At 42.5% G+C, this 11,815-nt stretch overlaps 3 protein-coding genes across 3 annotated transcripts in view; 1 reads left to right on the plus strand and 2 right to left on the minus strand.

Moving 5' to 3' along the window:
* The window catches only part of LOC102199539 (kelch repeat and BTB domain-containing protein 13-like), a 31,667-nt gene extending 29,633 nt beyond the window's left edge, over positions 1 to 2,034 (plus strand). Inside the window, exons 2-3 of the mRNA XM_013916051.1 lie at positions 522 to 1,876; positions 1,958 to 2,034. Coding sequence (XP_013771505.1) covers positions 522 to 1,876; positions 1,958 to 2,034 — 1,432 coding nt within the window. The remainder of the gene's footprint in view (positions 1 to 521; positions 1,877 to 1,957) is intronic.
* A 305-nt stretch (positions 2,035 to 2,339) lies between these two features.
* LOC102196988 (ubiquitin-associated protein 1-like) lies at positions 2,340 to 9,912 on the minus strand. The gene is made up of 6 exons (XM_005753579.1): positions 9,860 to 9,912; positions 8,211 to 8,331; positions 6,354 to 6,908; positions 5,449 to 5,655; positions 2,873 to 2,974; positions 2,340 to 2,768 (listed from the first exon to the last, which is right to left on the minus strand). Exons 2-6 carry the CDS (start codon positions 8,316 to 8,318, stop codon positions 2,634 to 2,636), a joined length of 1,107 nt encoding a protein of 368 aa, XP_005753636.1. The 5' UTR covers positions 8,319 to 8,331; positions 9,860 to 9,912; the 3' UTR covers positions 2,340 to 2,633.
* A 1,457-nt stretch (positions 9,913 to 11,369) lies between these two features.
* Positions 11,370 to 11,815, minus strand: part of shcbp1 (SHC SH2-domain binding protein 1) — a 34,661-nt gene continuing 34,215 nt past the window's right edge. The window contains exon 12 of the mRNA XM_005753590.1: positions 11,370 to 11,514. Within this exon, the coding sequence (XP_005753647.1) occupies positions 11,370 to 11,514 (145 nt within the window). The remainder of the gene's footprint in view (positions 11,515 to 11,815) is intronic.

The raw sequence follows: 11,815 nt of genomic DNA on the forward strand, positions 1-11,815 counted from the left end.
GGGTGAGTAACTTCACTCTAATTTTGAAATTATGAGCAGAATCTTACTATAACCTGTGTAGACCTGTACATTTGCCTTTATGTCGACTGTAGTGTTGGAAACACGTTGGAAAAAGACACAATAAACATAAGATAAAGATACCAGTGGAGGTCCTGCACTCTTTCTTTCCCTGCCCCTGGGGAAAAGCCCATTGTTTTAGTTTGCCTGCTTATGTCGATCAAGGACAAAGCTTCAGCTGTTCCAGAACTGTCAGCCACAAATGAAGGGTGAATCATCAGCACACTGACAGCTACTATCCAGCTCCTCTTTCTGCTCTGGCTGCATGTCCTCATAATGTACTTGAACTGTGACACACCTCTAGCTGCTATGTATAGAGTCTGTTGTCAGAGCTCTGCAAACAAATAGTTTATACAGTGTCAGATACCCTTGGTCTGGATCAGAGGGATTCGCTCAAGCTTGTGGTACGACGCAGTCTACGTGCTGTAGTTTGGCGTGATTCAAACTTTTCTCGTCGTTTCCAGTTCCACTGGAGATGAAATGAAGATTTATGGAACAGATGTCATGGAGTCCAGCAGCTGCCCACACTTGAGCCAACAGTCAGGACAATATAAGGGAGCAGACAGCCTGCGAGTCAGCATTAAAGACTGTGTTTTCACTGTGGATAAACCCACTGTAGTCAAAAACTGTGAGTACTTCAGAGCATTGTTCCAGTCAGGAATGAGAGAGTCTAAACAGGAGGAGGTCCAGCTGAAATGTGTGGGGAATCTGGGATTTCAAGTTCTGCTGCAGGTGCTGGATGGGAAGCGACCCATCCTCAACAGTGACGAGATCGTCGAAGCAATAGAGTGTACGGCTTTTCTCCAGGTGCCAGCTCTCACCAAGCATTTGATCAATATTATAAATTCCCAAAACTGCTTGCTCATGTTTCATACAGCTGCAACCTACGGAGAGTGGGAGTTGTTCCACAGAGCAGCTTTATTCATCAGAGACATGTACGCTGACCTAGGGGAGGAGGTTCGTAGCTTACCCAGTAAGCTGCTGGAGTACATTGAGTCTCTTCTCCCAAGTAGCTACATGGCAGTGTGCAGTCACTCTCCATCCACTGAGCTGCTCCAGGATGCCCAGAGGACAGTGTGTCATCTGGATGAAGAGCAAAAAGAGTGGCGAATCCTCACACATCTTCCTATGAGCACCAGCACTATCATGGCAGGCGTGGCAGTCCTCGACGACAAACTGTACATAATCGGAGGATTGTATGATTTAAGCAAGAAGGTAGTGGAGACTGGATTCTGCTACGATCCCGTGGCCAATTCATGGTCAGTGATTTGTGGACCTCAGCAGCTACGCTACAACTTCTCTCTGATAGGTCATGAGGGATGTCTCTATGCTATAGGAGGGGAGTATAACAAGAAGGCTCTGTCATCAGTGGAGAGATATGGGCTGTCTGATCAGAACTGGAGTTTTGTTTCCTCCCTCCCGTGCCCTGCAGCCTCAGTGATGTCCACTGTAGCCATGAAGAGGATCTATATCTGTCTTTGGAAAGGGAAAGGGGCCACAGACATCCTTGAGTACGTACCTGAACACAATCGGTGGAATCTGGTCACTACACTCATCCGCCAGCACAGTTATGGTCTTCATATGGTGGCCCACAGGGATAACCTCTATGTGATGCGGAATGGACCATGTGAAGACTTCTTACAATGTGTGATGGACTGTTACAACCTGACTTCAGATCAGTGGACAGTGATGTCCGGTCAGTACGGGAACAGCAAGAGCTCTCTGTTCACGGCAGCGGTCAGAGGAGATTCTGTGTTCACGCTCAGCAGACACGTGACCACAGAGTACACCATAGAGGAGAACAAATGGAGGCTCCGGCGTGAGATGAAAGGTTTTGGCAGGATTGGATCCATATATACATTTTTGATGAGGCTTCCTAAACCCACTCCCTCCCTTTTAGGAAATTGCCCAAGCCAGAACCTGAGAGACACTGATGTCTGTCACAGATGTCCCCTGGGATGCTCTCAGCACATTTAAAAGCTGGTGATCATCATTCTGATTTCTATTCTAATAATATGTGGCAAAGGATTACAGCCCACACTGCAGCTGTTTCAATCGCACCTCTAAAGAATTGGTTTAGTCTGCCCAAACTATTGTTTCAGACTGTTTACTGTTCAGACTGTCTACGGAGGAATCAAAGCAGGATTGATGGATGAAGCTGCAAAGCTAGCACTAATGTTGCTTTGCAGCTTTTTATCGTGTTTGTTTGTGGGACCCACCCTGTAATATACACTTTTTATTGCACAGTCCTTGAAGAAAACAGATGGTCATGGTGTAAATTAATTTCACACTTTTAATAAGTTTGTTCACAATTACTACAAATATTTACGTCACTTCAAAATTTAGACACAGCAGGACTTTAATCAGAGTATTTTTGTTCCAAAATGAATCTAAAAAAGTGGTAAAGAAGATATGGGTTAATTCAGAAATATGAATAGATCATCTAACAATGCAGTGTCAGCATCAACTATATGTGTGCAGTTGTTTCATACCAGCACAAGGTCAGATATGACTGCAATTTTTAGAATACAGATGATTGTCTGCAAGATATCAATGTGAAAAGTGTGTGTGTTTTATCAGGACACACGCATCATCAGCTCCTCCAGGGCCCGATCTCGGTGGTTTTCATGAACCAGCAGCACTTCTTTGATGGCATTCTTCTGAAAGCCCATCTCATTGAACTGATTCAGCAGGTGTAGGAACTCCTTTGCCTCGAGAAAGAAAACATTTACTTTCTTTAAAGTTTCTAATCGAACTGACTTCATCAGACAAAAAGTGCCAAGCTTTGTTGTCTCTGATAACTTTAAAGACTTACCTTTGTTTCACAGTTTTGAAACATCTCCAAGGCCTCTTCCACCTGGGACATGTCATAACCCAGCTGACACAAGTGGTCACACGCCACCAGATAACTCAAGATCTGCCAAATATTCATTCATACAGGATGGACAAGAGAAGAGCTGTCACATGGAAAAAGTTATTGACTGTTTCCAATCAGATTCAATTAATACAATAACCTCAGTTTTATCTGCATTTAGAAACAAGAAATTTTGGGTAGTCCATATGTTTACATCTTTAAGACATTCCTGCAGTTTAACTAATTGTTGCGCATTATCTGGGTTTACGGATAGATAAAGTTGGGTATCTGGGTATGCTATGCCTTCTAGGGATAATGCCTAATGTAAAAAGAACTAGTCCTAGCACAGAACCCGGTGGAACTCCATTATTAACCAAAATAACTGCCAAATAATTTTTTGTTAGTCAGTTGATTGATTCATTGGGTAAGGTTTATGTAATAAATTAAAAAGTAGTATGTATATGTATAGTTTAATTTGTAAAATGTAATTTTATATTTTCCATTTGTTTACAGATGGGTGACAAATAAAAGCAAAAACACAACCCTGGTGCATGAGTGCGACAGATGAGGATTATATTAGGGCCAGTTGTTGTTTTCAATATTCAGTGAAGTTGAGAGTAAGTTTAAAGTGATTTGGGGAAAAAAAATTTACTTTCCTGTAGAACTTTCTCAACAACTTACTTTCCAAACCAACCATTTCGTTAAAACGTATGTGTCATCTTTTCTGTTACAGGCCTTTGAAACTGTGGATGTTCCTCTACAACGTATATAAACTTTAGTGATGCTCTGACTAACACTAATCCACCATCCACACATTACTTCAACCTGTTTCTGCTCTAACATACACAAAGCACAGTGTCCAGACCAAACAGGAACACAATAATATGCTCTGTAAGGCAGTCATTTCTTATTACTGTGATTAAGAAGATAACAATTTAATTCAATTTCATTTATAGTGCAAAATCAGAACAACAGCCACCCCGAGCTGCTTTATATTGTTATGTAAAGACTAGAGATGGACCGATCCGATATTACGTATCGGTATCGGTCCGATACTGACGTAAATTACTGGATCAGATATCGGAGAGAAATAAAAAATGTAATAGAGCAGCACAAAAGCAGCACGTTTAAGCTTGATCAGCTGTGGTTAGAATTTATTTAATATTACTTTCTACACCAGGATCTTTTTCTACGCAGCTGACGGCTGTAACTGTGCAGGGGCGGAGCTAGCAAAGTTTAGCCAGGGGGGCCGATAGGGCATGAACAGGGAAAAGGGGGCACAAAGACATACTTTTCTTTCTTATTCTCATTTAAAATGTCGAGCTTTTAATAAATAATTATCTGAATCTGACACCCAAAGTTTTAATCTTATGTAAAATACATAGAAGTCAATTACTGTATATAGTAACTGTTAAGTCTAATATACCCTAGTAAGCTACAGTACTTTTTCCTTTGGGAAGGTACCATCTGTGCAGTCTGCAGGAAAGATGTTGAATCTATTTAATATTTCTTGGAAAATAATTTATTTCTGTGCATTTTTTTCACACTGCATCAAATTAAAGTTGATTACGTTGATTAAGCATCATGAGGTGGAGGGTGGTTCCCTTTTTTTTAATTTTTTTTTTATTTTTGCAACCCTATTAGTTAGGTTGCTTACTCTTTAAAATACTAGAATAGGGAGGATGCTGCAGGTTTAAGTTTATTAGATTGATCAGTTTTGCTGAACTATGAAATATTTTGGGTGAAGTGTATTTTTTGCATACAGGTATAACAGAGTATGAACTTATACAAAAAGCAGCAAGATATTAAAATTGATTGATTAAAATATTAAAAAATTAAAATATTGATTAAAAAACACACTATATGGATTCATATCAGTATCGGCAGATATCCAAATTTATGATCTCGGTATCGGACATAAAAAAAATGGTATCGTGTCATCTCTAGTAAAGACCAATCATTAATACAGAGAAAACAGAAAAAAACAACAACAATCATGTGACCCTCTATGAGCAAGAAATTTGGTGAAAGTGGGAAATATAAACTCCCTTTTAACAGGAAGAGCCTCCAGCAGAACCAGGCTGGGGAAGGCAACCATCTGCCACGACAAGTTAGGGGTGAGCAGACGAAGCCAATGATAGAGAACCTCATACTGACTGAGGCACAGAGTTCAGATCAGAGTGTGAGCTCTGTGAAATCATGAAATACACTAGTCTTTAATCTTCCAGTATCAGAACTAACAAATGTTGCCGAAGGACTAAGTTTGTTTCTTTAAAGCTATTTAATCCATGCACAGTTAAGGCTGATCCTGGTTTCTCACCCATCCTTTCTTGTCCTTTCAGATTTATTCTGTTTGGTTCATGGACCCATAATGCTGCAGGTCCAAGTGTGACCACTATTTTCACACTGACTTATAGTAGCTGCATTTGTACTGCATCAGTGTTTATAGAACAGACTGCATGATCCCGACAGCTGGAGCCAAAAGTTGACCAAGTGTTTTCGAGCAGCACTGCCTTGTTGTTGGATATAACACTGACCTCATCAGGGGTCTGCTGTCCTGTCCTCTGAAGGGCAGTGATGGCAGTATGAAGAGAGTAGCCCCTTGCAGTGATGGCCTCCAGCAACTCTCTCTCCGCTGGGTTTAGAGCTGACAGGAGTTCTGCTGTAGAGTCCAAAGCAGAGGAGGACAAACCCCTGGGGCCTGACATGACAGGGGGGTTTCTACAGGTGTCTGGTCTGAATATCTAAGAAATGGCAGACTGCAGTGAATGTAGCGAGTGGCTGAGAAAGAACAGGGCATGGTAGACCTGACGTGCAGCTTTAGTGAGAATTCACACTAGCTAATCCTCGTGAAGCTCTTGCACCTTGGCTGCATTCAGAGAGCATACTTTACGCAGATTATTTTTAGAGTGCAAATCCATGAAAAACATTTTGAAAATGCAAAATGGAGAAAAGCTGGATAGGAAAACCTTATTTCCTTTCATAGTTAATAGTGCTGACATTAAAAGAAATGTAATCCCATGAGAATATCTGACACATCTCAATAGTCACAACCCTGACTATAAACAGAGTGAACCTGTTATCATGCTGAGCCTGTCTGGTTCTAGTTATACTCGAGACTGACCGTGCAGCTCAGGTGATGGTACTGCCATGAGCTTCAAGCTATATTTAGACAGGAAATAGAACTATCAATAGTCTAGACTACTGAGACTTCGCCACACTGCCAACTCACATGGCCTCGTGAATGAACAGCCACATACTGAAATTATGACAATAAACACAAAGTAAAGCTGGAAGACGGCTGTGTGAATTTAGTGTTTTTTCCCTGGACAGTGATGCTGAATCACAGTCATCGGCTGTATTGTACTGTGTATTACATTCTGCAGTAAAAGTTTCAAAAGCACACGCACACATAAACACACAGCTCACATGTTCCTCTTACCATGCTGGCTGTGCTGGTTCTGCTGGGAGGGATCCTCGTGTCCGAGGCTGTGTGTGATGAAGCGCTCTGGGGATAAGTCTCTGTGTTGGGATCTTGTTGTGTGGGCGTGTCGAGCACTGACAGTGAACACTGGCGCAGGTTCTTTCTGCGCTGGTGGGGCAGGCTGCTCAGACAGGCCGGGGGGTTCAGCAGGTCAGGGACAAAGGCCTTCTGTGCTTTCCTCTGACCACGCTGACAGTTTGCAGAAGGATGCTGTTCCCCTGGACTCACTGTCACTATGGAACTCGTCCTGGCTTTCTGTGTAGTGCCCTCTTCGTCATGTGAAGGTGAGATGGTAGCCTTGGTACGCAGGATGGAGGAGTTGAGGCTGTGGGACCGCTGCCAAGGGCTGGGCTCGCAGAAGTCCAGGCTCTGTCCAGGGCTGCTAAACAGCATCCAGTATGGTGGACAAGATGACAGCAGGCTTGATGAAGAGGAAGAGGGGTTAAGCTGGTGCTGGGTGGCAAAGCCACTTTGCAGCCCAGTTAGCACCCAGTTCTCCAGACTGAATCCATACTGTCAAACATGCAAACATCGTGTAAGTCCTTCTGTAGGTCTGAAGCTACATTTTTAAATTCAACTCAATGATGACAGGCTTTTCATTATTTTATTGTTTAGTCTTTTGGCTTGCTAACATTAGCCAGTTGAGTGTAAACAACACTTGACTGGCTAATGTAAGGCTTGTGAAACATAGCATCTAGCATCTCACATTATTACCAATGACTACTCTAAAAACCATTTACAATACAGAAATGTCTAACATCTGGAAAGTATGTTGATTTGTACTCAGTGATGAGGATGAAAAATACTTTGATAGGGATGCTCTCCCATTAATTATTGCATTAATGTGGCATGGAGACAATCCCCTCGTAGCCCTTTGGAGGTGATTTGAAGCCCAGGTTGCTTTGATGACCGTTTTTATTTTGGGGTCAGATGTTTCTTATCTTCCATCCTGGCCTTTAACTCTGTGGGTGACTGGCTTTTTTCTTTTTTTTTTGCAATGTCTGGTTTTTGCTATTTTACTATTATATTTAAATTCGTATTGTACAGCACTTTAAAAACACACCTAGTAGACCAAAGTGGTATACAAATAAATGAAAAAAATAAATAAATAAAAATAACAGACAGACTATGTTCTGTATTGTCACGACCACCTTTTCTATCCCATTCCCATTTAATCTACTTTCTATTAAAGTGAGTAGATGTAGCACTCAGCAAGCATCCAGCCTTTTCTGTGATCTTCTGTGGCTTACCCTCCTGTGCAGGGTTCTGACATCATGTCAATATGGACCAAAATCTACGAAATGTTTCCAGCACCTGGTTGAATCTAAGACAGCTCCATACCAGTGCTACCTGTTAAAGTGTACATCCTTTAGTGGTATGTGCAAGGCCCTCTACCTGCGAGTTTGAGGGTTCTGTGCAGTATCTCAGCTGATCCTAGGACTGCACTCTTCTGCACAGAGACCTGTGATGTTGTGTATGGAATCTGATCAGCTGTAACATTCTTGTCCGAGATCTACCTTCATCTTTCATATACTCATAAAGCTGTAAAGAGCAATGTTTTATTTGGCAGTGCTAGTAAGTGTGTACTAATCACATACATACAAAAAACATAAAAAGTCAGATATTGAGCCAAGGTTCTTCCTGTAACTTATCACCTGTCAGTGTGATAGGGTTTGTTTGTTTTGGTGTTTTTTAAAGGAGTGAAATAATGGTGACAGCTCAAAGCAGTGCAGCAAAGAAGGTACACTGCACAACAGACAGAACAGCAAGGAGGAGGAGCAAACAGGGAAACACAAGAGAGAGAAACACACTCACCTCTGTCTCCTGCAGGATGTTGAAGTAGTCAGGGACAGTCGTACTGACAGAATATTTTAGTTCCTGAAAGGAAGCACTCTGAGGCACCCTCAGAGGTACACCATCCATACTGCTCAGTCCACTGAGAAAACAAAGATAAGTCAGCCATAGAACAACTCACACAATCCCTCCAGTTGTGGATCTGTAATGTGGACCGCCGTGCTCCCTGAAAGGAAATACAACAATCTGTATTTCCATGAGCTCAGAGAGCTGCAGGGTTCAGGCAGTGGCCCTGTTCTAACCCCTCCGCTCTAACTGCAGAAGTGTGCACTCCACTTCTGCTGGCCTTTCGATATTTTCTGCTTTTATATTAGAGTCCCTGATGATTCCTCCCACGAGAAGCCTGAAGATTTCCATTAGGCCAAATAAAACATCGTCTCTTTTTTCTCTCTGTAATCTGTCAAACATTATTGTTATTGCTAATATATTCAATAAAGTTATAAAAACAATTAACATCATGTGATAACTGGGTTATTATAATTTCTTTTAATGCTCTTTGTATTTACTTTTTCCAGCATGTGAAGAAAGGTAAGAGCATCACTGCTTTGAGTGTTACTTTGGATCAACAACTGTCGAATGTTTGGATTCTACAGTAATAAGTCTGTGCTACAAAGTCCAAGTCCAGTCTTCCACCGGTCTTCCTCAGAGGGGATTCCACTCAACTTCAGCAGGCGATTTTCATCTTCATAAAGGTGATGCACATCAGACGTCGAAGCGGCTCAGTGAGTACAGGTTGTCCTCATCAGCACAATCAATGTATAAATCTTCCTTCAACTACTCTCTTTGTCAAACAGTACAATTTTTGTTGTAAGGTACAGTTGTGTTCTCCATGCTCAGTCAGGCTTGAATAAAGATGTCAGACTGCCAACAACGCTCAATCCATTTCTCAGTCATCAGCACACAGGTACCACGACACCATCATTACTCTGCATCAGTAGGAATGATGCAGCCTCTGTTATCCTCCTCTAGGCTCATAGAAACTACTTCTATCCGGAAAACAAGGATGAAGAGGAGCTCTGCTGAAGTGTTTATCACATTCATAAACAGAGCATGAAGCAGCGAGAAAGGATTTTCCTAGAAAACCGTCATTATGAGCTTTTCCTTTGTCATCTCGAGCTCAGATTAGAGAATGGACGGCCTCTTTCACAAACAAACAAACCTACAGTTTGTCTCTAGGTGTTAATGTGTGTGTGTGCGAGAGAGATGGTACAGACAACTCTGTGCACTCAGCACTAATCAGGTTTGTGCAGCATGAAGACACAGCCAGCAGACAGATGGCCGAGGACTCGCAACACCAAAGAGCACAGATGCTGGAGGCTTAGTGTGTCACCTCTGACGCTTTCTGCTGCTGAACAAATAAGAACAAATGTGTATATGACTATTTCTAAGTTCAAAAGCTGTGCAAGACTTGTTAAGACAAGTATAATTATCTGATGCTGCACACTCACTACTCTTTAAGTCACATAGCAGACTATGTGCCTTTCATAAATACAATAAAATGTGCTCTAAATCCCCCACTCTCCCTACACACACACACACACATACATATGTATATACACACAGGGAGAGATCTAATGAAATACACTGTTGAAAATAGAAAAAAAGCTTACCCTTGTGTCTTTGTGTGGTCAGAGCTGCAGTCACTTAGTTTGTGATGTATCACTCATCACTTAGAGAACCACCTGGGACACTAATCCACTGATCTCCAGTAACCCTCATCAGCTGACTTACTGTGTACACAGTTGACAGCTCAAGAGAAGCAAGTAAGGACATCAGATGGTGCTGCAGTCGCGAGGACACCCACATGTCCCTAATATTTGTGTGAAGTCACACAAATGTTAGACTCCAGGGCACCTGTCTGAGTCTGAACGTATATGTGTATATACACAGACCATTTTATTAGGTGTTCAAGTATATAATCAGCCAATGACACGGCAGCAACTTAATCCCTTTAGCTATGTAGACCCAATCAAGACGCACTACTGAAGTTTAAATATCAGAATGCACAAAGAAAAAAGGTGATTGAAGGGACTTGGTGCCAGGCTGACCTGAGTATTTCAGAAACTGATGATCTGATGGCATCTTTAACACACACACACACACACACACACAATGAGCAGCTTGGTGGCAGCAGCTGCGGCAGCAATAAGGGGAGAACAACCAGACCGCTTTAAACTGTCTGCAGAAGAGCTCCTTAGTGCCTCCTCAGCACTGTTGAACGCCAGTCTACCCAAGTCTTGTTGCTGATGTGCAGGCATCTTCTTTAGGATAAGCCGTCGTGAGGTAAAGTCCAAATAATGTCAGACTGGGTTCTTGAGCGTGACAACTAAGGCTGTTCTGAAGTCAATAAGGACTTAACACACACTAATTATACCTAACAACATAGTGGCCACACTTACCTCCCGGTCACTTTATTAGGTGCATTACGTGTTTTCACAGTGGAGGACAATCATTAAACATGGCAACATGACCGAAGAGGTCAAAGAAAGTACACGTGATCCCTGTGAGATCAACACCTTTTCAGCTCTTGGCTCCGATGTTTATACAGGGCAGCTAATCAGAAGACCAGACGTCTTAAAGGGGGGGGGCTGTAGTATTTGTAGCTACCAATATAGTGTAAAGTCTTTGAATAGAAATGAAGCTGCTGCAGACCACAGAGCTGGGAAAACACACGATCAGAGGACGCAGACACGTCCTGCTGTGCCCACACCTCTGTGATCGAGCAGCGTTTACCCCTCTCATGTGAGTCGGGCTACAGGTGACACTTTCTCCTAAACACATGGGCACTGAACCATGAGTAATATGTTGCTGTGGATAATAAACTGCGTGACAACTTCATATTGTTCATTTTATTTTGTCTTTAGAAAATTCATCAGAGTAAAACACAAACTGTTACTGAGTAAAGAAAACAGGCATAAGTCCATACTGTGGGCTGTTCCACGCTGCACCTCACAGATAAAACACTTCCTGTTGTCCCAAGAAGGCTTACATCCGTTTCAAATGCAGAGACTGCTGCTCCTGTCGTCTAAGCGTCGATGGAAGCGTGTTGAAAGCTCCAGGTAAGCTGCGGCCATCTTTGTCTCCGTCACCTGGTTGTTGCACTGTGCAGCCGAGGACCAGTCAGAGGTTCTCACAGTCCGTGTCACTCGTCTGCAGGGCGGAGGCCCAGGCCTGGTCTGATGGGGGGTTCGGCAGGACCCAGCTCTGAGGAACGGATGAACTACCAGGATGATCTACTGCCACCAAACATGTGTCCCATTCTTTTCTGAAACACAAATACGTGGGTGGCAGAACTCATGTTATTAGTCAAACTGCTGGTATATGAATCATAGCTCGTTCTCTTATTGAACAGCTGTTTTTGCCATACGAGTCCTCTCTCTGTCACTTCTAACATTATACATGTGGGAACATTCAAAACTATGATGAATGCAAACACCAGACGCAACTGCAGCTGTTACGTCCCCACACAAGCCTTGCTGCTGCCACTGGAATGAAGAGTGGGAGTAACACACACTTAGTTAGCTCATCATCATCAGTGTGAACACCTCGAGGAAAGCAGAAGTTTG

The sequence above is a fragment of the Pundamilia nyererei genome, unplaced genomic scaffold (assembly GCF_000239375.1).
Source record: "Pundamilia nyererei isolate P.nyererei 1_Seehausen unplaced genomic scaffold, PunNye1.0 scaffold00441, whole genome shotgun sequence".
Taxonomy (NCBI): Eukaryota; Metazoa; Chordata; class Actinopteri; order Cichliformes; family Cichlidae; genus Pundamilia; species Pundamilia nyererei.

Excerpts from the sequence above, each read along its gene's own strand:
- LOC102196988 (XM_005753579.1), bottom strand. The coding sequence starts at position 8,318 with ATGGATGGTGTACCTCTGAGGGTGCCTCAGAGTGCTTCCTTTCAGGAA. Across the intron at positions 6,909-8,210 it reads ACATCCTGCAGGAGACAGAG|TATGGATTCAGTCTGGAGAA; the intron begins GTGAGTGTGTTT and ends CATGTTTGACAG. Across the intron at positions 2,975-5,448 it reads GACAGCAGACCCCTGATGAG|ATCTTGAGTTATCTGGTGGC; the intron begins GTCAGTGTTATA and ends AATATTTGGCAG.